The sequence below is a fragment of the Ostrinia nubilalis genome, chromosome 18, assembly GCF_963855985.1.
Source record: "Ostrinia nubilalis chromosome 18, ilOstNubi1.1, whole genome shotgun sequence".
Lineage (NCBI taxonomy): Eukaryota > Metazoa > Arthropoda > Insecta > Lepidoptera > Crambidae > Ostrinia > Ostrinia nubilalis.
Genome location: NC_087105.1, coordinates 1,016,223 through 1,043,183, shown reverse-complemented (window position 1 = coordinate 1,043,183; position 26,961 = coordinate 1,016,223). Strand labels below are relative to the sequence as shown.

The following is a 26,961-nucleotide window of genomic DNA, read 5'->3' as shown; positions in this document are numbered from 1 at the left end:
TTCTTCTTTGGCTCTCGTGAAAAACAAAATTTTGGCAAAAAAATGTTTTGTTCCAAATAAAAAAAATATACACTTTTGAATGCGATAAATCTATATTTGAAGCGATCAAAACGTGCCTCTTGTAGGGCTCTAGGCCCTAGCAGGCAAAAGAAGTAGTATGTAGTTTAATAAGATTAATTCCACTATGTAACATACGTACCGAAACGTTCTATTCTAATCTACATCTGTCTACATCACTACAACGAATTTTTCTGGCTGGTCTGTCAAATGTCAGCTGTCAAACTCTTGTCATCAATCAAAATCAGCTGAGTGCTGAGGAGTGTGCACAGGGAGTGTGTGGATTTGGGGACTTTGGGGAGTGCAAATCAAACAAAATGAAGACTTTTTGTTATGTTAATTATTACAGAAAACTGCTTAGAAAAGCACCTATACGAAATTACTCTTCTGGTGTAAGCGATAGTAATACTGAAAATATAAGGAATATTGGTATATTAGCCCACATAGATGCAGGTTAGAATTTAGTTGTTATTTTATTTTACCTGTATAATATCCCTCAAATGGTAGCTCATAATTGGCCCCCTTTTGCTTTTCATTAAATCCAATAATCGTAGTTTTCAAGAAAGCGACTATTATGGAAACAGAGCCTTAAAAATTCCAACTGGAGGTTATGTTATAATCATATACTAATTACCAAACTGTTTCCATTAAAATTCTCTATAAGTACCTACATAATTTAAGGAAATTAATAAATACTGAAATTGTTTGTTTTAACGGAGAATGGAATCATAATATAAACATTAAAATAGTGTACAAGATTGATTTGTAGTGGTCTATTTCTAATTCAGGTAAGACTACCACAACCGAGCGCATGCTCTTCTACTCTGGCAAAATTCGGTCCATGGGAGAGGTACACCATGGGAACACTGTCACAGATTACATGGAACAGGAGAGGCAGCGGGGAATCACCATTACATGTAAGAACTAGCATTTAAAGATGTTTTCTGCAATTCACTTGCATCTGAATATTTTAATTAACATCTTAAATTTCCATGAACAGCTGCTGCAGTGTCGTTCCCATGGAGAGGCAGCCAGATCAACTTGATAGACACCCCGGGGCACATAGACTTCACCATGGAAGTGGAACAGAGCCTTGCTGTGCTTGATGGGGCTGTGATAGTCATGGATGCTTCTGCTGGTAAGACTAATAATTGAAGTTGAGCTATTCTGAAGTATTTTTCCACAGCTGACTAAGAGTAAAGAACCAAGTCACTGTTTAATCTACTACCACCACCACCACTATCATCAAAAGGTTTTAAAGTTGAAATAGTGCATGTAGTTTTTGGGAGTAATTGTCATAAAGATTTTTTCTAGTCAGGGATGTCAAAATTAATATTTAAACTTCTGATAAGATAGAGACCCAGGAAGTTACAATATCTGACTTGTAGCCATAGCTGGGCATTAACTCGTTAATCCGTTAATCGTTAATTAACGAAGTTAACATTTCTATTAACGGATTAACTTTTAAGTTAACTTTAAAAAATGTTAACGGACTCGTTAACTTCCGTTAAATTATCCTAAGTCCGTTAATCGTTAATCCAGTACCTACTATTTACCAAAAAGATACAGCAGGCCCGCTGAAAAACGCGTTCTTACAAGTACGCTCGGGCTTCCAGAACTTCCAGAACCCAAAACAAAAATTTTTGTAACCAGATCACTAACGACACTTGTTTGTATGTGTGGGACAATTACTCTTGCAACTGAATTTAAGACCAGTTTTCCTGAACCGATTAAGCTGAAATTTTGTATTCTTATGTAAGTAGGTACGATGACAATGCAATGTTATGGTACCATTGATCTGGTCTGATGATGGAGTCATGAGGTGGCCATAGGAACTCCTAAATGAAACGGCGGCATCGCATCGAATTTGGGTTCGTTGGATTTGTCTTTTCGAGCACTTTAGTACTAGATGATGTCCAGGGTCCTGATGATGGAGTCAGGTGGTGGCCATAGGAATTCCTAAACGAAACGGTGGAAACTTATCGGGTTTGGGTTTGCTGGATTTGTCTTTTCGAGCACCTTGGTGCTAAATTGTATTGTAATTGAACCAAGGCTCTGAGATTGAGATGATAAAAACCGGCCAAGTGCGTGTCGGACTCACGCACAAAGGGTTCTGTGCCATTGATTTATGAAATTAAAATTATTATTTTTTAATTTAAGTTAGTTATTTGTAAGAAAGATTACGCGGTAATAAGCGGTTTACGATTTACGAGGTATTAAAAATAACTACTTACTAGATCTCGTTCAAAACAATTTTCGTTGGTAGTTTTTATAGTAATGTACATCATATGTTTTTTTTAGATTTTTCATTTTCTTATTTTAGAAGTTAGAGGGGGGGGGGGGGACAAACTTTTTTCCACTTTGGAAGCGTCTGTCACGCAAACTATTCGGTTTAGAAAAAAAATATTTTAAAACCACGATATCATTTTTGAAGACCTATCCATAGATACCCCACACTTATGGGTTTGATGAAAAAACATTTTTTGAGTTTCAGTTCTAAGTATGGGGAGCCCCCAATTTTTTTTTTAATGTTTGCATCAAAATCTTAATGCGGTTCACAGAATACATCTACTTACCAAGTTTCAACAGTATAGCTCTTATAGTTTCGGAAAAAAATGGCTGTGACATACGGACGGACAGACGGACGGACGGACAGACAGACATGACGAATCTATAAGGGTTCCGTTTTTTGCCATTTGCCTACGGAACCCTAAAAAGTGTTTTAAACTTTTTTAAAAACAAGCTTTTATTCTGAAATGCAGTTGAAAGTTGTACTAAAACGAAAAAAATAATTGTATTTATGCAAGGTTCAAATAATTTCGAAAGCTTGTAGCGCAAGCATAAAAGAGGAATAAATTCCATGCGCGATACAAGCTTGCGAAATTATTTGAACCTTGCATACAATTTTTTTTTTGTTTTATTATCACGTGTTAACGGATTAACGATTAACGTTAACTTGCGTTAAATCTTGCGAAATGTAACGTTTTAACGTTTAACGAAGTTAATTTTTTTATTAACGGTTTAACGATTAACGAAGTTAACTATTTGATTAACGGTGCCCAGCTATGCTTGTAGCCACCCTCTTAACACATGTAGCTACATTAGGCAAAAGATACTTTTTGACTCATGCCACAAATTGAAATCATTTATTCAGTACTTCTGCCACTTCAAGACAACATAATGTGACCTGAATGTATATTATTCAAAACATCCCTACAAAAATACACTTGCTCATAATCATTGATCGATTGGCGACGATATGGGCTGGTGTTGAAAAGAATTGGTGGAAGAAACTCAGTCACCTGTGTCAACCTCTTTTTCAATTATCCCAACTTAGGCCCAGAACAGATGGTGAAACGCAACTGCAACGAAACTGCAACTGCTAGTTACTTTTGAGTTGCATCTAAGTTTCTGCCATATGTAGCGTTCGTTGAGAGATAATACATGACGCGACCAGTTTGAAACTTTCAGTTTCAGTTTCATTCATCAGAATCATCAGAAAGTTGCAGTTTCGTTTCACCGTCTGTTCTGGGCCTAAGAGTTTTCTTGATTCTGACTATATCATTGCAGGAGTAGAAGCGCAGACGCTCACAGTGTGGCGGCAGGCCGGCGGCTACCGCGTGCCGCGGCTTATCTACTTGAACAAGATGGACCGCGCCGACGCCGACCATGCGGCGTGCGCGAGCGCCGTCAGGGATAAGTTGCAAGCGCAGCCGTTAGTGCTGCACGCGCCTGTGCACCATGAGGGACGGTTTATAGGTGCGGGAAGGTTTCTTTTATCAGTTGGAGTATGAAAAGGTTTAGGATCCATTTAGCCTTAAATTGAAGCCTACGCCAGGCCTGGCTCACTCCGCGCGGTACATCCGATAATTACCTACAGCGAAGCGCCCCGCCGGCGGGTATTATATCAGTCGAGTGTCACGCGCGCGCCCGTCAGGACGCTGGCGTGAGTTGTAGTACCTAATTCTATGATCGAAGTATTATTTAAAAATGGACATAAAGAGAAAGAAATATTGTGCGGCGTTCGGGTGTTTAAATTCAAAAAGAAATCTACCGGATTTATCTTTTTTTTCGCTTCCCAAAGATGCTGAAAGGTATTGTTGGCCATGTAGGTAATCAATAATAAAATTCTTAGGATAGTATAGGATTCTTCTTTTTTCTGTAATAGTATGTTTAATTTATCTGTCTTATGTTAAAATAGGTATGAATGAAGACATTGTAATAAAACAAGTTTTTTTTAATCCTACTTAGGTATATTTGAAATGTTATTTTTGCAAAGGTAAAATAACAGTAATACTTACTTACCTACATACGTACCTCATTACAAATAAGTAGATTAATTATTTTTTCACTAGACAGCAACCCTAACAGCGTAAGAAGAGTTCAGAGGCACGCGATAGAAAGAGACAAAACTTGTAGGTGAATAAAATTGTAGGTACGTAGTGCTGTGCGAGCTGAATTCCACTGTATCGCGTCGTAGCAAGACTTGCATTTATTTAAATCGTCTTGCGGAGTAATCCTTCTGTACCTGTACTATTACTTATTCTGTGCCTACGCTTTGAATATAACAAAACACACTTATAATCGGCGGGCATTATCGGCAACGGGCACTGGGCACTTTTTTGTTCCACATATTTACCGATTTTAATGAGGTGTTGACCCGAATAAATTAACCGAAGTGTAAGTAGTTAGTAATTTCTTCGGGTCGGCATTGTCGTAAAACAAATACTTCCGAGCCGAAGATGCCAGCCCAAATGTGTGTGTAGCACTAGCAACCCTTACTCCTATGTTGTCGTACTTTCGTTTGTGTTTTATCTGAAAATACTTTATGCACTAATTGCCCATGTTTCAGGTCTCATAGATTTAATTACACTGGAAGAAGTAATCTGGACGCAAGGCCGCGGTCAGAACTTCATCCGGCGAAAACTGACTGAAACCAAAGACGGCCACAAGTGGGAGACCTCTATGGACAGCCATAGACAACTCGTCGACACTCTATCCTCTATGGACGACCAGCTAGCCGACACTATCATACAACATGAATCTCTGGATAATTTGAACAGTAAAGACATTGAAGCAGCTGTAAGAAGATGTACCATAGACATGAAAGGGTTTCCGTTGCTCTGTGGTAGTTCGTACAAGAATATAGGAGTTCAGACGTTGATGGACGGTGTTATATCTTACCTGCCTTCTCCGCTACAATGTAATGAGTTGCACAAGTGCTTCGGGCAGGACTTGGCTGCGCGCGCGTTTAAAGTGCAGCACGACGATCAAAGGGGGGTTCTGACGTTCCTAAGACTGTATGGAGGGGAGATCAGCAAGGGACAGAAGATATACAACTTGGCCAGGGAAAGAAGTGAACAGGTATGCACAGAAAAAAAAAATTTTTTTGTTACTATTGCAGCAAAATACTTAAAACAGTTGTTTAACCTGTTTTGCCTGTATTTTTATTCAGGCTGGGGCTCTATACGTAGCTCTCGCGGACGAATACAAGCCAGTGGAGACGGTTACCGCTGGGAATATCGCTGTCGTTAGTGCTCTCAAGGTTAGTGCTATCAACATAATATTTTCTGTAGTTAGTACATACTTTTTGTCTAGCTACTTGTAGCACACTATCATTTTAGCTTGTTTGTTGTAATTTGTGGATGTAAATAACAACGACTAATTAAATTCATTAGACTTAACTCCTTCAAAGTGACTGTAGCGCTTTTAGGCAAGTTCATACTTTTTCTGCAAGATTTCCAAAGGGGGGCAGCTGCCCAACCCATCCGAATGGGCACGCCCATTATTATTATGCTTTAACCTATTTTCACATACTCTTATTTTCGCCAAAGACATGAGTAAACGTAAACTACAGCTTCATTCCAGGCGACCATGACCGGCGACCTGGTAACGTCAACGCAGTCAGCCGCCGGCCGCGCCAAGGAGCGGCTTGCAACCACCCTCAAGCAGCAGGATAAGGTTGAACAGCTGATGCTGCCGAGCGCCCGTCAGAGACTCCAAGCCTTGGAGACAGAGCCCAGTAATGAGGAGCTGGCTGACGTCTTGCTAGGAATCGGTAAGTCCAAAGATGTAAAAGCCTGTTTTAAAATGAAATATTGGATGAAAAGGTACATTTATTAGAATTAGGAATCTGGCAAGGTTAAGAACCTCTTAAGCACTGATATTATAAGTGCCTAAGCTCTTTTGACTGATGTATTCTTCACCCTTCGTAAACGAACCAAAGTCGTTGACATAGCCCGACGGATTAGCAAGCTGAAGTGGGAATGGGCAGGGCACATAGTACGCAGAACTGACGGCCGATGGGGCAGAAAGGTTCTGGAATGGAGGCCGCGTACCGGAAAACGCAGCGTGGGACGTCCACCTACAAGGTGGACCGACGACATCGTAAAGGTAGCAGGGAAGCGCTGGACGCAGGCCGCTACCAACCGATCAACATGGAAAGCATTGGGGGAGGCCTATGTTCAGCAGTGGACGTCCTATGGCTGAAATGATGATGATGATTCACCCTTCATACACCTAAAATTGCTTACACGAAGCACTGGGTACTAGAAACGTAAAAGAAATGAAGTCGGTTAAAAATCATCCTCTAATCACAGAAAGTCACGCTCGACGTATGTTGCGTGACTATAATGCTAGATTTGCTGACTTTTCTTTCATATTTCGTGATTTTCAGGAACCACAATCCCCGAGCCAGTATTCCTGTGCTCCATCGAGCCTCCGAGCATTGCGTACCAGAACGCACTTGACATAGCACTTGCCGAGCTCACCCGGGAAGACCCGAGTCTTCGCGTCTCCACCGATGACGAGACCGGCCAGATGGTCTTGGCTGGTAAGCATTCTCGTTATCCATAGCCAGTTCTCAAGCATTTCTGCTAAAGCAAAAAGCCTTTTGTGTCAAGACGTACGTTTCATAGCAAAAAAAAAAACATTTATCAAAAGCAGATTAGATGCCTGAAAACCTAGCTTAGAACCGTGCCAGGTTGCCTCGTTTATTTCTCAAAAAAATATAACATGCAGAAGAGTAAAACAACCATAAACATTTATCAAAGGCAGATTAGATGCTTGAAAACCTATTTAGCTTAGACCCGTGCAGGTTACCTCGTTTATTTCTCAAAAAAATATAACAGAAGAATAAAACAACCATAAACATTTATCAAAGGCAGATTAGATGCTTGTAAACCTAGCTTAGACCCGTGCAGGTTGCCTCGTTTATTTCTTTAAAAAAATATGATACGCAGAAGAATAAAACAACACATCTATACATTTTTGAACATGTAATGTCGAACAAGCAACATAGAAAAATATCTCCACCAATACTAACGCCAGGCCTGGCTCACTCCGCGCGGTACATCCGATAATTACCTACAGCGAAGCGCCCCGCCGGCGGGTATTATATCAGTCGAGTGTCACGCGCGCGCCCGTCAGGACGCTGGCGTGCGTTGTAGTACCTAATTCTATGATCGAAGTATTATTTAAAAATGGACATAAAGAGAAAGAAATATTATTGTGCGGCGTTCGGGTGTTTAAATTCGAAAATAAATCTACCGTATTTATCTTTTTTTTCGCTTCCCAAAGATGCTGAAAGGTATGTTGACCATGTAGGTAATCAATAATTCTTAGGATAGTATAGGAACCTAACCTACCATGACTACTGCTCAGAATGCGTTCGTTCGTTTCAGCCAAAATAAATGACGTCCACTGCTGGGCAAAGGCCTCTCCCAAGGTTTTCCATAATGAATGCGTACTTACCTACATACGTACCTCATCCCAACTAATATTATAAATGCGAAAGTAACTCTGTCTGTCTGTCTGTCTGTTACGCTTTCCCGCTTAAACCACGCAACCGATTTTGATGAAATTTGGCATAGAGATAGTTTGAGTCCCGGGAAAGAACATAGGATAGTTTTTATCCCGGTTTTTGAAACAGGGACGCGCGCGATAAAGTTTTTCTGTGACAGACAAAATTCCACGCGGGCGAAGCCGCGGGCGGAAAGCTAGTAACAAATAAGTAGATTAATTATTTTTTTACTAGACACTACTAGACAGCAACCCTAACAGCGTAAGAAGAGTTCAGAGGTACGCGATAGAAAGAGACAAAACTTGTAGGAGAATAAAATTGTAGGTACGTAGTGCTGTGCGAGCTGAATTCCACTGTATCGCGTCGTAGCATGACTCGCATTTATTTAAATCGTCTTGCGGAGTAATCCTTCTGTACCTGTACTATTACTTATTCTGTGCTAACGCTTCTTCTATCGATATTCCAGCTAAAATATAAGCTATCAAACAGCAACTCATCTCACGGTCCATTTACAGGAATGGGCGAGCTTCACCTAGAAATCATAAAGGAGCGCATCATCCGCGAGTACAAAATAGAAGTGGAACTAGGGCCGCTTCAGATCGCCTACCGCGAGGCTCTGGTAGGAACGGCTAAGCATACCCTAGCAGTGGACAGGAAGATCGGCAGCTTCAAGCAGCAGGTCAAGATCACCATGTCTGCCAAGAATGCGAAGGTCGCGCATGATAAGGTGTTGAGGTTAGTTTACAATTTGTACCGTTTTCATCGACCCTTTGGTTTTGGTACACGATTACCCATAGACTGAAAGTATAAAGTAATAATTATTCCTTGAAAAAGTATTACACAAATTATGTTTGTCACAAAAAGTAGACCCTGAATTGTGTTATCAGGGTCAGAGAAAATTTATAGGTAGGTATACCAATTTTTTCTTTCATTTTTATTTTGTTTGCGGATCTCATGTGAATCCCGTCCCAGCATAGTACTCAATTGACATTATGGGTGAAGCCACACGGTGCGGTGCGGTCGCGGCGCGGCGCCGGAGCGATGTCGCTGCGGCGTCCTGCATATAAAATCAATGATATGCCAGACGGTGCGTTCCGGCGCCGCACCGCAGGCACACCTCACTTCGATTGAGCGAGACGGTGCCGTTGCGGCGCCGCATACCACATCTGTACAGTGATGCGGCAAAATGTTTGCGGTGCGTCGTCGCACCGCACCGTATGGCTTCTCCCTAAATCTGCATTGCTACGTTATGTTACAAACAATCGTACCTCTTATTAGTAATTTTAAATGTTGTCCCCAGGCTAGACAAATCGGCCGAAAGCGCGGCAAACTTGTCTCACATCCACCCGCGCACGCTGCAGACGATAAACACCGCCGTCGCCACGGCCCTGCAGCACGGGCCCAAGCTTGGCTGCCCGGTAAGTTCACCTAGACCTTTAAACCTTTACCTGGTAGTGGCAGAATTGTTGCCACCATATTTTGAACCTTATTGAGAAAACATAAGGTACAAAACTAATGAAAAATATTTTTCTCTATACCAGTTAAAGGGTTAACTAAATTACCTTTTACTTGTTTTCATATCCGGCTCGAAGGACCAATACTATTGAGTACATGATTCCTTCAATTACTTGGAACATTAACAAGAAATTGTATGTACAAATAATAGAACAATCAGTTTGTTTATATAGTATTTTAAGGGTAAATTCAGTAGCTAAATTGTCATGCAACAATAAGATTGTTTAGAAATCATTGTTCGATGCAAATATCACAAAAAAAGATGACTACGCGAGACGCATCTCGCATGCGACTGATAAGCAACTTACTGTCATACGCCTAATGTGTCTAAACTGAAGAATGATACTCCCCTGCTCTCGTGCTCTCTTGACAAGACCACCCTGTATAATTTATTCTTGAGTCAAAGTCAAAATTTCTTTATTTGTACTATTAAATAGTTCTTACAAATCGTCAAATATTTTGCTCTTTAGGAGCCCCTACATGTCTCATAATCTTTTTACCCTACCAGCGCTTCGAGACCAACATTTGGCAAGTGCTGAGAAGAAGCGCCGCAAAACAAACTCACTCGTTATTGATTCTCTGTCCATTCCTTGCTCTCGCGTTCTTGACATGACTACCCTGTATAATATATTAATGTGGTTTCCTGGGCAGCTGGTGTAGTACAGGTCTGTCTAATGACGGCCTAGGTAAAATTGTAAAGGTCGCTTATGTGCGACCAAACTCCTTGGCCGCGCGCCGGCCGGCGAGAAACTTCTTTTTACTTTTTATGTTTTTTATCGATTGTCACTTTTTTCTCTTCTCTTGACTTTTCTACTCTGAACTAAGCAACATGTAACTTGATTTTATTTTTACAATATAATTTTATTTTACACCACAAAGCCTTTCAATCAATTAATCCCTCGTAGTGAAAGACGTAAATTTCGTTCAACCACCCTGTTTAATTTATTCTTGTTGATCCCCTGTCCATTCCTTGCTCTCGCGTTCTTGACATGACCAACCTGTATAACATTGTTGTTATTGGTCCCTGGTCCCTGGGCAGCTGGTGGACGTGCAGGTGACGCTACACTGGCTGGAAGTGACGCGCAGCACGTCCGACTCCGTGCTCGGCGCCACCGTCGTGCAGTGCCTCCGGAAGGTCAGTGACATCTAATGTACTTGGAATAGGGCCTATTTTGCAATGTAGCCTGATGTGCTGTGGACTGTACGAAAATACGATTTGTTACAAAAAAAAGGTGTTTGTGCTACTTGTTTTCGATACTTTTTTTTACATAAATCACGTTTCCACTAATATCTCAGATATTACGTAACGATAGCGAAAGACGGCCCCATTGACATATTTTATGTATTTACAAAACTTAAAAGCAGAGGCGACAATAATCAACGTCGGACACTGGTCATCGGTCGTTGACCATCGGAATGCCCACAAGACAGTGGAGAGCACTAGTTCGGTCCTCATCAACCGCTAGATTATCGTAGTGACTCCTAACATGACGAGGTTATTTGAGTACTTGGGACTTTTTTTACAACAAAACTACAACCTGATCGAGCTAACTGCGCAACTCGCTGGAAAGCGTCTCTCCCTCCCACATACTCGCACATCCCTCCGCATTCGCCCCATCCGTAGCAGAGCGTCGATGTGACGTCACGACAGCCAGATGCGCAGTTGACTCAACCGTAGATTCCGTTGAAATCTTCTGCTGTTATCTCAGTAACCTGTTCGTAAATTCCCAGGTGTTCGAGGAAGCAGACTCAATGCTGCTAGAACCTGTGATGTCACTGGAAGTAGTGTGTCCCGAAAGCCACGCGGCGCGAGTGTTGACCGACCTCACGCGGCGCCGCGCTGAGATCAGACACATACAGCTGCGACACCAGAACAAGGTGTGTTGAGCTATTGTAGCTTCTATTGCCAGCAGGTGTAGACTCAGTCTTGCTTGAACCTGTGTGTCATTGGAAGTAGTGTCACAGAATAATAATAAGTACTACGTACAGAAGTTTTACTTCGCGAAGGTATTTAAAAAAATGTATGCTCAATGTCATTAACAATATGGTGTAATTTAGCCTGTCTCAAGAGTCAAGAAACATTTTGTTGACAAACGTCAGTGATCGGCACTGCGCCGAAGCTATAGGGCTGACTTCGGTAAAATGATGTGACGTGAGGTGCCAAACTGCGGAAAATGGCGGAGGAAATATGTACATGATTTAGCATGAATTATCATGAATAATATTAACTACTTATTTACCTCTCAGTGTCCTGAGGCAACTTAAAAAAGTACATTCTGTGTTTTTATTATTATTTAGGCAGTTAAATACTGCACAGTATTTAGTACACCATTTTCTTTATTTTCTTCCATCATACACAAGAATACGCGTGCGTGAGTCAATGTTCGCTCGTATGTGAGGCCTTGTCGAACAGTATCCTGTAGGTGGGCCATCGTGCGTGTTTTGTTTTCGATGTAAACTCGCGGAGATGAACAGGCCTGGTAGTGTGTCCTGAAAGCCACGCGGCGCGAGTGTTGACCGACCTCACGCGGCGCCGCGCTGAGATCAGACACATACAGCTGCGACACCAGAACAAGGTGAGTTGAGCTATTGTAGCTTCTATTGCCAGCAGGTGTAGACTCAGTCTTGCTTGAACCTGTGTCGCTGGAAGTAGTGTGTCCCGAAAGCCACGCGGCGCGAGTGTTGACCGACCTCACGCGGCGCCGCGCTGAGATCAGACACATACAGCTGCGACACCAGAACAAGGTGAGTTGAGCTATTGTAGCTTCTATTGCCAGCAGGTGTAGACTCAGTCTTGCTTGAACCTGTGTGTCGCTGGAAGTAGTGTGTCCCGAGAGCCACGCGGCGCGAGTGTTGACCGACCTCACGCGGCGCCGCGCTGAGGTCAGACACATACAGCTGCGACACCAGAACAAGGTGAGTTGAGCTATTGTAGCTTCTATTGCCAGCAGGTGTAGACTCAGTCTTGCTTGAACCTGTGTGTCGCTGGAAGTAGTGTGTCCCGAAAGCCACGCGGCGCGAGTGTTGACCGACCTCACGCGGCGCCGCGCTGAGATCAGACACATACAGCTGCGACACCAGAACAAGGTTAGCTGAGCTATTGTAGCTTCTATTGCCAGCAGGCGTAGACTCAGTCTTGCTTGAACCTGTGTGTCATTGAAAGTAGTATCACAGAATAATAATAAGTACTACGTACAGAAGTTTTACTTCGCGAAGGTATTTAAAAAAATGTATGCTCAATGTCATTAACAATATGGTGTAATTTAGCCTGTCTCAAGAGTCAAGAAACATTTTGTTGACAAACGTCAGTGATCGGCACTGCGCCGAAGCTATAGGGCTGACTTCGGTAAAATGATGTGACGTGAGGTGCCAAACTGCGGAAAATGGCGGAGGAAATACATGATTTAGCATGAATTATCATGAATAATATTAACTACTTATTTACCTCTCAGTGTCCTGAGGCAACTTAAAAAAGTACATTCTGTGTTTTTATTATTATTTAGGCAGTTAAATACTGCACAGTATTTAGTACACCATTTTCTTTATTTTCTTCCATCATACACAAGAATACGCGTGCGTGAGTCAATGTTCGCTCGTATGTGAGGCCTTGTCGAACAGTATCCTGTAGGTGGGCCATCGTGCGTGTTTTGTTTTCGATGTAAACTCGCGGAGATGAACAGGCCTGGTAGTGTGTCCTGAAAGCCACGCGGCGCGAGTGTTGACCGACCTCACGCGGCGCCGCGCTGAGATCAGACACATACAGCTGCGACACCAGAACAAGGTGAGTTGAGCTATTGTAGCTTCTATTGCCAGCAGGTGTAGACTTAGTCTTGCTTGAGACGGTGATGTCGCTAGAGGTGGCGCGAGAGCCACGCTGCGCCGCGCCGAGCTAAAGCAGGTACAGCTACGACACCAGAACAAGGTGAGACAAGGCTAATTCTAACTCTAGCTAGGGGCTATTTAACTGGCAGTTTTGGCCAGAAAAACTGCCTTCGGAGAGAAACATTCAACTGTTGCGTGCCCATCTAACTTGCGGCAACGGCCCAGAAGGACCAGCTTCATTAAAAATTAGCTTGGGCTAAAAACATCATTGATCAAATTCCGTTTGTTTCAAAATTCAACTTAGTTAAAATTAAATTAGTTATCAGCATAAACATTACCAAAACACCATTTCACACAAACATGCTCATTTATGTGGCCAGTAGTGTTGAAAATAATAAGTACAGTCTAATACAATAAAAATTTAAATATCAATAACTTCGCAAAGATGACGCGAACTGGTAGCGACAAAAAAAATGCCTAAATCCCATCTTAGGAGAGGCATATTTCCACATCCAGCTGTAGTCTGCCTTTGCAATTTTCTAAAATAATGATGATAATCACATAAAAAAAAACTCCCAGGTGATCGAGTGCCTAGCACCGCTGTCCGAATTGCTGGGCTACTCGACGACACTCCGGTCTCTGAGCTCGGGACTGGCATCCTTCTCCATGGAGTTCCACTCCAACCGCCAGATGGCACCGCACGATGAGGAGAAGGCCATCAGGAACGTCACCGGCTTCTGATGTCACAGTGACGCGGCAAGAAGTTTTGTTGTTTTGGACTTTAATGCAAGACGGTAAAGTTCATAATGGATAGGCAATACGGCAAGAACGGAAGGATAGTTTAGTGGCGAAAGTAAATAGTGGCTAGGGATAAAGCCTGAGGGAGATCGAATAAATAGTAGAAAGAGTCAGGTGCGTTTTTAAAAATGACCTCATTTACGGAGCATATAGATATTTTTATTAGAGATGAAACGGATATCCGGTAACTATCCGGTAGGCCGGATATCCGGCCTAAATTTACTATCCGGCCGGATACCGGATAGTAAGTAGAGATGAAACGGATAGTTGTTTGGCCGGATACCGGATACCGGATATCCGGCCAGCTACTAGTAAGTCACTATCCGGCCGGATACCGGATATTAAAAAACTACGACAATTTCCTATTAATAAAATGAATGACATTAATCTTTGAAGTAAAATCAATAAAATATCAATAAAATGGCTTACAATAATGACGGCTTTTATTTAAAGTCCAAAAAGTTACAAAAAAGCCACATTAAGGCCTTTCAAAACTAATTTTTTTTCGAGGCTATTCACTCTAATCACAGCTCTAATGACGAATACGTAAATACCTGTTAATGTCGAAATGTTTCCCAATAAAATGGGCGATTTTTTTTCACTGATGGTCTGATGACATGATGCAACTAATTAAATTTTCACCATTCAATTACACACTCACGATTGCAACCGAAATTGAATTGATCTGCCCCCTAGACAAGTGGCAAAATCTGTAATTCTATTCGAACGGATTCGATTTTCGAAAAGTTTGACTAGTCTAGAGACCCACTGATCGCGTTCGGCGTTCGAAGCACCTGTGCGGCGCTATAAATACTCGTCACGACATGCAACGAGACAATGGGCCAACTATCCGGCCGCCGGATATCCGGCTGTCCGGCCTAACAGTTGGCCGGATATCCGGTATCCGGCCAAACAACTATCCGTTTCATCTCTAATTTTTATTAAATCATTGTAAACGTGAATTTTTAAACGTTTGCACCCCACGTGTATCAATAATATTGGGACGTTACACTTGAAATCACGTCCAAATTCACTATTTAGTGTTGTAAATAGCTTTATCCATAACATGATGTGGCTAGTGCATACGATAATATGCTGTGATTTAATTTTATTTTGTTATCTTAGTTATAAACGGCTGTTATCATATTACGAATAAACTATAACGTCTACTTTGCATTATTTTATAAATAATACAAGTTAATAATCAAATCACTGTATAAACCTTTATTTAACATGATAATGTTCAGACAAAAATTTAAATAAACGAAAATACATACACATTCACCACATTCTTTTAATTTTCGCACAATAAACTTTACCTGAAATAAAAAGAGACGATAAAATATTGAAAGAAGGTATACCTACTTACGTAATATGTAGATTAATTAACCTATTATAATTTAGTTTCTTTCTTCAAGCTACAGGCACCTCACACTGTCTCATAAAAAACATGAATAGGGTTCAGGGGGCGTAGTGTGAGTTTACGTCAAAAGACCTCACTAGTGAGCACGTTAAAAAAAAATAAAATTTTAGTTCTTGAAAGTTTCCGCTAGGGGCGCTGTACAATCCGTCATACATTTAATGTCTTTTTTACGCGCTCACTAAAGCCCGGTCCGTGAGCACGTAGAATTTTGTCCAATGACCCCAAGCTACCCATCCTTATCGCTCGCGCGTAATTATGTTGCTGTCGCGCTCGCACACTCACTGCGGGCACCCGTCGCACAGTCGCGACAGCAATATAAAGTAATTACGCGCGAGCGATAAGGATGGGTAGCTTGGGGTCATTGGACAAAATTCTACTTGCTCAAGGACCAGACTATAGTGAGGACGTTTGATGTAAACTCACACTAAGTCCTCAGTTGACCTCTTTTGGGTACGAAACCTTAAAAAACTGTATCTGATTAGTTAGGCCTTCGCACGAGTTTTAGCGAAGTCTAAAAGATCTATGTTTTTGATTGATTGACTTGCAAAAAGGAGGTATTGTTTTGTTAAGGTGCGTACGGATTGCGCGTACCCTGGTACGCGTACTCAGTTTACGCGTATCCGAAACGCCTAGTCCAGGGTGGCGAACCAATGGCACGCGTGCCATTGATGGCACGCGCCACAATATTTAGGGCACGCCCACCTATCACAAAATTCACTATAAAATAATGTGTTTTATATAAGGGCTATCGTATTTGCCCTCATCAGCTAGTGCCACTGTTGAGTAAGGTCCTGTCACTCGCCAGTGGCACCACTTGTACTATACCCCTCATTGATAGCATTAGGTGATATTTGATGGCACGTCTAAGACTTTATCAAACATTTTTTTCGGAAAAGTGGCACGTTGATACATAAAGGTTCGCCATCCCTGGCCTAGTCCATACCTGCAGCTACGCGTTCACTTGGGGTACGCGTACCAACACGCAGCGCGAGCCACCGTCTGTCGGTTTTTGGTCGCGCGTCAAAGAGGACGCACGCGGCCGGCTACGCTATATTTAGACGGCAAAATGAATAAACACGCGTGTTCTTCGAGTTTCAATAATGAAAATACCGCCAAGTTTGTCGGAGTCATGGCGAATGACTGGGGCTCGCGGAGCGCTCTGGATCGATTGACCTCGCGTACGGGTTCGCGGCGGTCCGTACAGGAGCTGTACGCGTATCCAATGTACGCGTGGACAGTGTTTTCCAACTACGCGTAACACAGGATCGCGCAATCCGTACGCACCTTTATACGGACCATAGAATAGTTTAGAACGGCTTACCACTGGGTAAGACACTGGTCTAGTCCGTGCTGACGCGGAAGAGGTTCCCGAGCTCGTCGAGCAGCGTCTCGTGGCGGAAGGAGATGCGGATGTCGGGCACGTTGGTGCGCGTGATGTCGTTGCCCTCCGTGCCGTCCGTCATGTAGTCCGCGCCCACCCAGTACTGCTTCAGCTGCCGGACAGAGAAAAAGCTTCAGCGAGGACTTGAACAGAACTCCGCTACTGTTTCTACTGTCGGGCATAGCAGAACTCTACTACTGTTTCAATTGACGGGGATAGGGCAAAGCTTCAGTAAAGATTTGAGCAGTACTACGCTACTGCTTCAGCTGCCGGGCATGATCATAAAGCTTCTGTGAAGACTATTGAGCAGGGCAGCAAAGCTTCAGTGAGAACGATTGAGCTGGACTCCGCACCGCTTTGGTGGAATCTGCCCGCTATGCTGCACATCTCGCCTCGTCTCCACTTATATGGAAAACGGTCCTATAACTCTAGAACTCACGCGGGCGGGGCATATAGACGAATAAAGCCGCACTTCAGCTCAGTAATTTTCGAATTGGGCATTAACCAGTGATGCTGTACCGGGTAGAAACTGGCTCGTTAACACACGCCCTAAGACGTCATAAAACAACTGACCTGAAATCACGTCCTACTGTAAAAAAAAATGTAAAAAATGTTTTATTTGACAAACAGAGCGACATCACATTTACATATATTATAAAAAGTGTACTGTCATCCAACATCCATGTGGGAAGCTGCAGCAATTTTTCTTTTCATTAAAAGCTTATTATCCGGGAAATGTGGCAAAGAGAAAAGATAACAGATTTAGGTATCATGATATTGTGTTAGCTAATTTGTTGCCTAAAAATAATTTCCAAATACCTCGTGCGGGAACCCGGACATGAGCACCGAGTTGCGGGCCAGCTCGCACATGTCGCACGAGCTCAGCTTCCACGCCTGCGCCGCGATGCTGTACTCCTCCATCAGGGGCTCCTGCAAACATTGCCAGCTTGAAAAGCAGCCACAAAATTAGCTTGGAAATCACTTGATGAACTTCTATAGCCTGACCAGGAACATAAAAACCCTCCCCATGTTGCGGAAAACTAATGGTACTAATTTCTTTTAATGGCAACAGTAACTGAAAACTTCATTGACATGTCAGTCTATTGCTGTCAAAGTGTAAACAAACTTTATTTTAAATGTGCGCAATTGATTTTGTGAATTACATAGCTATAATCTTTTTATAGTCGTGAAAGAAAAGTGGTTCACAATGTGTTAAAGTATTTGTCGAAGAGAAATACTAAGGGTTCGGACAATATTTTCATTGAATATTTTTTCCGACAAGGGTGTCAAATTGATTGACATGTTTATCGTATAGTACAGTCCACTATAAAAATTAGCTGTGGTTTGTTTCAACTACCTATTTTAAAGTTTTTTGTCACTTTCTAAGTGTTGAATTTTATGGAATTGGGAAAGAAGTACCGAGTTTGAAGCGTTCATGAGCAGACATTGCAGTTGAATATTCAAGTTCTGAATTTGATTATTGATGAATAATAAAATAAATCCTACTAGCTCGATTGATGTTTTCATTTAATTTATTTAAACCAGGTTACCTATAATAATATTTTTTCGTTAATTCATGAAAATATCAAATTAGCCCGTAATCCTGAATCCTGATACATAAAGTTAGCCTATTAATTTAACACAGGTACGACTGTACTCAGTGTTGCACTATCAAATGCAATTGACGCGCCTCTATGCCAGGGTTTTTATGTTCCTGGTCAGGCTATACAATAATTAGTAATCGGTAGGTACTGATGACATAACTTGGGCACCAGATGGGTACAGATTTCTTCACCAAAATAAGGTCCAGAAGGTGCTAACATTAAACTAGGACCAGGGTTGTGAGAATCTAGGGGATGCCTAGTAGTGGCATGAAGTAGCTAAAGCTATCATAAAAAAACGCGTTCGAAAGTTCGAGGTAAAATAGCCAGTTCCATTTGACGTCTGTGGTGGAAGATTGCGAGAGAAGCGCACTTCTATCGGCCTGATCACCTCTTTCCATCTGGTGAGATGTAGGTCAAGCGCTTTTTCTAGTGGGTGAAAAAGAGTAGAATTACTATGATCATAAGAAGCTACTATACTAGATTGTATATCACTTAACATCGCGGATTGCGGACCTGCCTGTTCTGCATTAAACAAATTTAGAAGTCTCCGCCACACCAACCTTTGTGTAATGAAACTGCAGCGGGTCGTCAGTGCTCAGGGTTACTCTTAGCCCCCTGGCGAAGAAATCCGGCAGCGGGTTGCGGTGATACCGCAGGAATAGCGAGTTGTTGCTTAATGGCGACATCGCGATGAAGATCTGTGCTAAGTAGTACATGTACTGGAGCACTGGCACCTGGAATGGACGGAATATAAGAAGACATAAAGGACCATGCTTTATATCAACACGTGTGTCATTGCACCATCGAGGGTAGCTTTGACGCTGGTAACTGGTAATCGACTTAGCAGCAAAAATGTACAGCAATATGATCCTCGCTTACATTTAAAATGCTATGTTGCACACTAGTTAGTTACCACCTATCTACTGATTGTATTTAGCCACTGCATTGAAAGCAATTTAACTTTCATTGCAATTAATTTAACTAATGAGGAAAATGGAACAGTAATCATGCGTGCCTGCAACTGCTATTTAGCACTACTTGACAGTCAAGAGCTCGTGACAAGATAGCAATTGAAAACAGGTGCCCTACCTTTCTCAGCATGAGCCCGTGGGAGATGTTCTCTGCCAGCAGGAACCCCGCGCACATGTGGATGGGCGGGCCCGCCTCGCCGCAGTGAGGCCGCAACACGAACGTGTTCAGACCTTGCTCTCTGTCGACAAAACCAGATTCACCATTAAGTCATCTTCGGGCGCACCAGCGCCGCTAAGACAGTTAAAAGTTGGAAGTGGTCGCCTTGGCCGGAATCGTTTGGATGGATGAATCATCAACATCATCATCAATGTCTCCAGACAATGAGAACAATGGCGGCCTTAATTTTATGCGATATACTTGCCATTGGTCGCCCAGGAGTTGCCTATAACATAACCAAAATATTGTTCTCATCAAGGACACTTGGCTATGGATGACGATTACTGAACTACCTATTGCAAAAATTAGAATCGGAAGGAAGAAAGTCAAATTAAGAACGTCTTGTACCTATTTAATTTTAGAAAAACTCTTCAGCCAATATTTAATTAACAAATGCTGCTCCAGCATCAATAGTAGTCCTCCTCGCTCCCGTCCTAACAACGCGCAGAAATGATCAGGCTATTATTAAGAAGTTGAATGGGAACACTTACTGTCGCAGCTGGTTGAGCATGACCATATTAGCGTACATGTAGTAGAGGTAGTACGCGTAGGGAGGGTTCTCCTCCTCACTCCAGTCCTCAGGAGTCTTCATGTTTTCGTTCAGGTGCGGGTTCTCCGGCTTCGACTCGTCGTCCACGCTGTCGAATCCGATCACTTGCTGGCAAAGGAAGAGCGTTGAATCTTAAAACATTATCAACTCTACTGGTGTGTTTTGTTTCTCAAATTCATCTTTGCTACTGCAGCAGGCCCAGGGCACTTAAAGAACAAAAGGGACCTCTTTCTCTAAAAACTGTAAAATTATGCGAAGTTTCTCCAATTTAAGGGCTTCCTCGATCACAGGGCTCTGTGCACATTCCCATTCTGGACATTTCTCACTGCCCAGAGTACAGAAAACAACACGGACACAATCCCATTGGGCGGAAAGAGGGGCCTGTTGTTTCCACATTTCCCCTGCACGTCATTCTTGACTTAGATATCTTTGGCTTTAGAACTTAAGAATTTATTGTTTAGACTCTAGATCTGTTACTAAATGAACGAGGGAAATGGAACAAGTTTCGTGCATACCGTAAGGAATTTGTGAAGTTCAGGATTGGAGCTTGGGTCGAGGGAAACTTGGAATAAAGGTTCAAAGAGGTTGTTCAAGAACTCTTGGAAATTCTTCAACAGCTTGTTTATCCTGTAAATGTCACTGGAACGGGAAAATTGTGTTACGAAAGTCTATGTAATAGGGTCTAAAATGTATCAGACCATAGACCTGATTTGTAACTTACTATAGCCTAGGAACTTGAACTAGCCAGCGAACGTGCTGCGAATGCACGTCGTTCTGCAGAGCCCAAGATGCGAGCTTGCTCCACTCGTTTTGATTCTTGCAGTATATGGATATGCGGGGTTCCACGTACGAGTACTTGTTCTCTTCAAGGTCTGCTATTACTTCCTATCAAAAAGTCCCTTAGTGAATAATCTTCAAACATTATAATCAATTCAAGATGAAGTAAATAGCGCATAAGTGTAATAAGTCGTCTTTGATATCTGACCTTGATGATTCTGGCGAAGTATTTTCCGTTGAGATAGTTGTCAGTCTTCAGGAACACCTCCCGAAGCCTGCTTTCGCCAACGGGGTTGTACTTCGCGTTGAACTTGTCAAACCGATGGAACGTGTTTCGATCCTGTTTGCAAATTGTTGCTTAATGTTTGATGATTGCTAAGTATTTCCTGGCTTTTGTACAAGATTTATGAAGAGCCATATTACCATATTTAAATTATCATGACCAAGAAATAATCAACATAAGTTTTCAGCCAGTAGAGAAGCTTTTCATTACAATAACTTTTTTCCAGTGAAGTTTGAAACCTATTTCAGCCTTTCCCCTCATCATCATAAACGCCAAGATCAGCAAGATTCCTTGCTTTACAAACTCCATTTACCGCATGAACATCAAGTATATCGACGTTAAGGTCGTATGCATCCAGCTGCATGTCCTCGAACACGGCCTTAAGCGTCATGGGCGTGCCCTGGTGCAGCGTCACAACCTCGCTCGCGTGCTCTTGACAAACAGCTGTGTGGCTAGAACTACTTACCGCATGAACATACAGGATATCCACATTGAGCCAGCTCCTTGTTCATCCTTTGCCAGCAAGACCTGAGTGTCTAGGACTAAAATTTCATGAATATCGAGGATATCCACATTGATCCAACTTCTTGTTTAGGCTTTACTATCAAGAGCTGGATGTCTACAACTCCATTTACCGCATGAACATCAAGTATATCGACGTTAAGGTCGTATGCATCCAGCTGCATGTCCTCGAACACAGCCTTGAGGGTCATGGGGGTGCCCTGGTGCAGCGTCATAACCTCGCTCGCGTGCTATCGTAGCGTGCTCTTGACAAACAGCTGTGTTGCTATAACTACTTACCGCATGAACATTCAGGATATCCACATTGAGCCAGCTCTTGTTTATCCTTTGCCAGCAAGACCTGAGTGTCTAGGACTAAAATTTCATGAATATCGAGGATATCCACATTGATCCAACTTCTTGTTTAGGCTTTACTATCAAGAGCTGGGTGTCTACAACTCCATTTACCGCATGAACATCGAGGATGTCGACGTTAAGGTCGTAGGCATCCAGCTGCATGTCCTCGAAGACGGCCTTGAGCGTCATGGGCGTGCCCTGGTGCAGCGTCACAACCTCGCCAGCATGCTGCCGCAGCGTGCGCTTGATGAAGCGCAGTAAGTGCTTCTGGTTCATGCACGAAGCCGCGTGGATGTGAGTGTCCACTTTTCTGAACAGAACATTAATCTTATAGCTCGAGTAAAGTAAAGACAATCTAAGGTACAAACAAAATGTTTGTCGTGAACTGTGAAAGTGAGACGTCGAGGTATCACAGTTCACAGATTCGATGGATTCATTACAAATTCTATTCATAATATAGGTACCTACCTAGCGAGGAAACATCGAAAGTAAAAACACAATTGAACAAAGAAATTGTATAAGAAGATCAAAGCCAGTCAGAGGGCCAAGGAGTTCACTACATGAAGCAGCAATTTTATTTTATCCTAATCGGCTTAACCTAGTTTAAACAACATTTTATCAATTAAAAGTTGAGGACATAGATTAATAAATCCTACAGTGGAACTCCTGGCCATCTGCTCAGTACAGAGAGGGTCACGCGCCTAAAGAAATACTGTTATTACACAGCTGACCTGATGTTGTAGAAGTCCCTGTGCGGCACGGCCTTCTGCAGCGCCAGCTCGTGCAGCTCGTTGAGCAGCACGTGCATCTTGAACTTAGACGACAGGTAGCTCAGCCGCCGGTAGCAGAACGACTTGCTGCAAAGAATTACTTGTGAATGCCATGGACCACAATAACCAGCAGCGAACCGCTGTGTGCTCAGATCATAGAAGGGAAGTGTGGCATGATGGTAAAATCACTTTTGATGAAATTACTTTTTGTCTTCCTTCACCATCGGTTACGAAGTGATTTCTTGGTAGAATCAACTCTGCTGAAAACTGAAATAATATGACTGAAGTAAACTTAAAAACTAGGCAGAGAAGACAATCGCGCTGGTAGAACTTATTTTGTACGTTTTTTTAATTGCCACTTGTTTTAACCACGGGTATATCCTATAGGCTGATAGGCAGTACGCGGTAACGCTGCGTTTCTGCCGCAAAGCGTTAGCAAACGTCCATGTTCAAATGCCCGATTTCATTCCAACAGGTTTATTTTAATCTCTGTATTGACCACGAAAAGAAGATGCACTTACAGCGGCCCATCGCTGATCATGTCAGACAGCCTGGTTAGGTCCTCCACGTACTGCTTGAAGGAGATGAACTGGTAGGGCAGCGGGTTGTCGGCGGCGGCGTCGGCCTCGTCGCGGTAGAACTGCATCACGCCGCCCACCCAGCGGCACGTGTAGTGCCGGTTGGGAGGCATGGGGCACTCCCAAGGGTCGTAGTGCATCCCTGCACCAAGTAGTTTCTTACAGTAAAGAACAATCTGAATTATCATGGTAGCTATTGGAGGGCTATGCGGTACCGTGCACCCACAAGTTCTGGGGTATTTCGAACCCACTAGGTAAATGACTAGCAAACATACAAGATATTTAACAAGGTCCCCAGTGTTTTTCATTTTACACCAGGGCGTTGGATTTCTAGCTGCGCCTCTGCAGATGTTTAGGTACTTGTGATTGATACAGGTTGAATTCCTGGGGCCTACTTAATAGCCTAATTTTTAAGTTCAGCGGTCGACGGGGAACGAACTACCCATCTGAAAATCAGATACACCGAAACCGTTGGACTACCCACCCACAGACTACCTTATTGTCGTCTCTACAAAAAAGAAGGCCACCAAAAATACCTGGTGACAGACGAGTTCCCATTTCATCGTGGCTCTCGATCGACGTCCTTATGGTGTCAGCCGGCCTGATGAAGCTCATGTGCGGCCTCATTATTGGCACTGGAACAATAAACCATCTGTGCATTTGATTTTAGCCTGATTGTGAAAGATCAGAGCTATGAGCAAAACAAATGTGGGTCTTAGTTTCGACTGGACGCCCGTATTCACAAACATTACTATGAGGTCTCACAGTGCGCGTGGACGCACAGGGTCACACACACACGAAGCAATCAAAGAGCTCTATTCAACGCTGTGCGTTCGATTTGCTGCTTCACTTAAGCAAGTACTTAAGAATACGGGCGTAAGTGGTTTAGGTGACATTAAAGCCTGGTTCAGACACGCGCGATAACCGCGCAGTTTCTGGGTAGTTCTCACTTCTCATTGGCGATGCACTGAGGCGGTTACGGTTTGATGCAAATGTACAAGAACTGGCCAGCAACCGCTGTTTGAACCAGGTCTGAGAAATTATTGTATTTACTGTTCGTGTCGGATCTCTGCGGGCTGACAAGAGGCGGCTGATGATGTCTCAGTGCCTCGGATGAGCACGCTGTCAGCTGCAAATATCGTTCTGCTTCTTCAGCTGTTAGGAAAAATGGAACACAAATTGAATAAACCCTGAAAAAAGTCAATATACTTAAGCTTCTGATTAAATACATCAATTTGTTTATGAGTATTAAGTATCTTTGGCACTGAGTAGGGTTCATTCCATCACAACGTTCCAACATCCCACGAGCCCACGACCATTAAAAATCAAGTCAAGAACTGCTTAAATTAACCATCTTCAGAGAACCAGCCCATTGAATCTTGTCCAACAGTGGTGGTAGGGAAAGCTACGTGCCCTGGAAAGGGCCTAATACTGTTAAAGAAATGAAATTTCTTAAACTAACTCCCAATATGCTGCAGCGCTCGGTCGAACTCCAGCGAGAATCGGTTTCGGTTCCGCTGCGTGCGCTGCGGGATGCCTTGCATCATCATGAGCTGGCGCACGGCCTGCGAGAACGACTGCCCCGACGTCTCCATGTACTGACGCCGCATGCCGAGTGCGTCGATCAGGAGCGTTGCTGATCGTATCAGGTCTTCCAGGGGAACCTGGTGTTGAGGTTTTTTAAGGGATGTAAGAAAGCTGTCCTATTCTCAAGTAGGTAAATTTAGTTGGTAGTAGGACCTCCCAGACTGAATCTACCTTTAACAAGACATGCGCTATTAAACGTAAGATGTATTTTGAGTGAATTACAGTGCTAAGTAAAATACAGCTGCGGATGCCCTGCATCATCATGAGCTGGCGCACGGCCTGCGAGAACGACTGCCCTGATGTTTCCATGTCGCCGATGTCGAGCGTATCAGGTCTTCCAGGGGCACCTAGGGTGTATTTAACCTTGACATTTTAAGGGATGAATGTAGCTGATCTATTTTCAAATCTAAATTATTTGTTCCGGCAGGACTTCACGCCATAAGCGTCCTACCATAAGTAGCTCTCACATTTTCACATTGCTGATTGTAGTGAGTGACAGTCGACGCGTTGGCTCCGGGCGTCGCCAAGTCCTCTAGGATAATGGATAGTATTGCTTCTGTACTCGTCGTCGTACATCAAAAAGTGAGAGGTTCGTTATGATGTCACATTCTAGAAATACCTAATGTCGAAAGGTGTAGTATATTACCCCAGTGACGTGTATGCCGGTGACGGACACGCGCTGGAAGGGCACGTCGCTGCTGCTGCCGATGTCGCCCGGCCCGCGCACGTGCGTGCGAGTCGCGCGGCTCTCATTCTTCTGCGTGTCACTGCGTCAATATGACCATGATCAAAAATGATCATCTCTGGCTGTTCACGTAGGTAATTTTTCTATTACCAAACGTCGGTTAAAACAAAAGTCATCATCATCATTTCAGCCATAGGACGTCCACTGCTAAACATAGGCCTCCCACAATGCTTTCCACGTTGATCGATTGGTAGCGACCTGCGTGCAGCGCTTCCCTGCTACCTTTACGATGTCGTCGGTCCACTTTGTAGGTGGACGTCTCACGCTGCGTTTTCCGCAAAACAAAAGTCGCCATCGGAAAAATTAGCTCTTCAGAAAAATATGTCTGAATTTAGAATAGGACACTCACTCTGTAACGACTTTCTTTGATTGAGACGTTTCTTTGCTTTGAAATATAACGGGATTTCGAATATAATTAGTTAGTTACTAGCCTTCAAGTAGTTACCCACAACTCAAGAAACAGTAGAAATCAATTGGTAGTATTGGTACCACGGTCTCATGCATGCCACCGAAGTCAGATGCAAACACTTTATGATAAAAAATATTTACAATTTGCTTGCAATTGACCAGGCCGTGTTGTTAATTTATGATTTCATCATCATCATTTCAGCCACAGGACGTCCACTGCTGAACATAGGCCTCCCCCAATGACTTCCACATCGCACGGTTGGTAGCGGCGTTAATATGATTTGTGTTTTGTAATAGACTTATTATGACTTCATGTAGGTAATATATAAAGCTGTTCCACTTACCAGCGAGATCTCGTCCACTTCTTGTATTCCCTGTGTGTATTGAACATGTTGACACTGCGCCTTTGATAGCTCGCGAGTGTCGTGTGAGCACCAAACGAATCAAACCTCGTAGAGAACGAACAATTTCTCTCCCATTTTCGCGAAAATCTAATTTCAATCAATTTATTTCGCTAATAATTTACCAAATTATGTTTATTTAGGTCTGACTGCACCAGATGATTTTTGACAACCCAAAGCTAAAGACAAGAAGATGACAGTTTTTGGCAAGGAGGTTGTGATTAAAAAAGTTTGTCAACAAATAGGTTTTATTTAACTCTGCTCTTACATCTAAACTGCGACCTTTTTTCATTCTTTTTTTTAATATACCCTAAACATGGAGGATACATACTTTTTTGGCGGTAATGTTTATTGTTTATTGTGTTTATTCCCCAAATACCCTACAAGAGGGTAGATTTAACTTACGATACATAGT

The 26,961-nt window shown here is 42.8% G+C and overlaps 3 protein-coding genes across 3 annotated transcripts; 2 read left to right on the top strand and 1 right to left on the bottom strand.

The window, feature by feature from the left end:
• The first annotated feature begins 328 nt into the window (after positions 1-328).
• On the top strand, positions 329-12,455 carry LOC135080477 (ribosome-releasing factor 2, mitochondrial). Its single transcript, XM_063975113.1, has 12 exons — positions 329-510; positions 846-974; positions 1,058-1,195; positions 3,628-3,816; positions 4,910-5,421; positions 5,513-5,602; positions 5,926-6,115; positions 6,734-6,889; positions 8,374-8,593; positions 9,159-9,276; positions 10,413-10,508; positions 11,105-12,455. Exons 1-12 carry the CDS (start codon positions 375-377, stop codon positions 11,258-11,260), a joined length of 2,130 nt encoding a protein of 709 aa, XP_063831183.1. The 5' UTR covers positions 329-374; the 3' UTR covers positions 11,261-12,455.
• On the top strand, positions 11,841-15,277 carry LOC135080832 (ribosome-releasing factor 2, mitochondrial-like). Its single transcript, XM_063975556.1, has 3 exons — positions 11,841-11,853; positions 13,054-13,154; positions 13,775-15,277. The coding sequence occupies exons 1-3, from the start codon at positions 11,841-11,843 to the stop codon at positions 13,934-13,936; spliced, it is 276 nt and encodes a 91-aa protein (XP_063831626.1). The 3' UTR covers positions 13,937-15,277.
• Positions 15,195-26,708, bottom strand: LOC135080476 (AMP deaminase 2-like). Its single transcript, XM_063975111.1, has 17 exons — positions 26,490-26,708; positions 25,639-25,759; positions 24,868-25,069; positions 24,459-24,560; positions 23,942-24,040; positions 23,349-23,547; positions 22,789-22,914; positions 22,169-22,367; positions 21,125-21,256; positions 20,861-21,024; positions 20,655-20,778; positions 20,081-20,247; positions 19,491-19,611; positions 18,962-19,135; positions 17,617-17,727; positions 16,738-16,909; positions 15,195-15,312 (listed from the first exon to the last, which is right to left on the bottom strand). The coding sequence occupies exons 1-16, from the start codon at positions 26,534-26,536 to the stop codon at positions 16,757-16,759; spliced, it is 2,241 nt and encodes a 746-aa protein (XP_063831181.1). The 5' UTR covers positions 26,537-26,708; the 3' UTR covers positions 15,195-15,312; positions 16,738-16,756.
• Positions 26,709-26,961: the final 253 nt, after the last annotated feature.

Excerpts from the sequence above, each read along its gene's own strand:
- LOC135080476 (XM_063975111.1), bottom strand. The coding sequence starts at position 26,536 with ATGTTCAATACACACAGGGAATACAAGAAGTGGACGAGATCTCGCTG. Across the intron at positions 21,257-22,168 it reads ACATCCTCGATGTTCATGCG|GATCGAAACACGTTCCATCG; the intron begins GTAAATGGAGTT and ends ATTTGCAAACAG. Across the intron at positions 20,779-20,860 it reads GTTCAAGTTCCTAGGCTATA|TGACATTTACAGGATAAACA; the intron begins GTAAGTTACAAA and ends TTCCCGTTCCAG.
- LOC135080477 (XM_063975113.1), top strand. The coding sequence starts at position 375 with ATGAAGACTTTTTGTTATGTTAATTATTACAGAAAACTGCTTAGAAAA. Across the intron at positions 975-1,057 it reads GCGGGGAATCACCATTACAT|CTGCTGCAGTGTCGTTCCCA; the intron begins GTAAGAACTAGC and ends TTCCATGAACAG. Across the intron at positions 1,196-3,627 it reads AGTCATGGATGCTTCTGCTG|GAGTAGAAGCGCAGACGCTC; the intron begins GTAAGACTAATA and ends ATATCATTGCAG.
- LOC135080832 (XM_063975556.1), top strand. Across the intron at positions 13,155-13,774 it reads AGCTGCGACACCAGAACAAG|GTGATCGAGTGCCTAGCACC; the intron begins GTGAGTTGAGCT and ends AAAAACTCCCAG.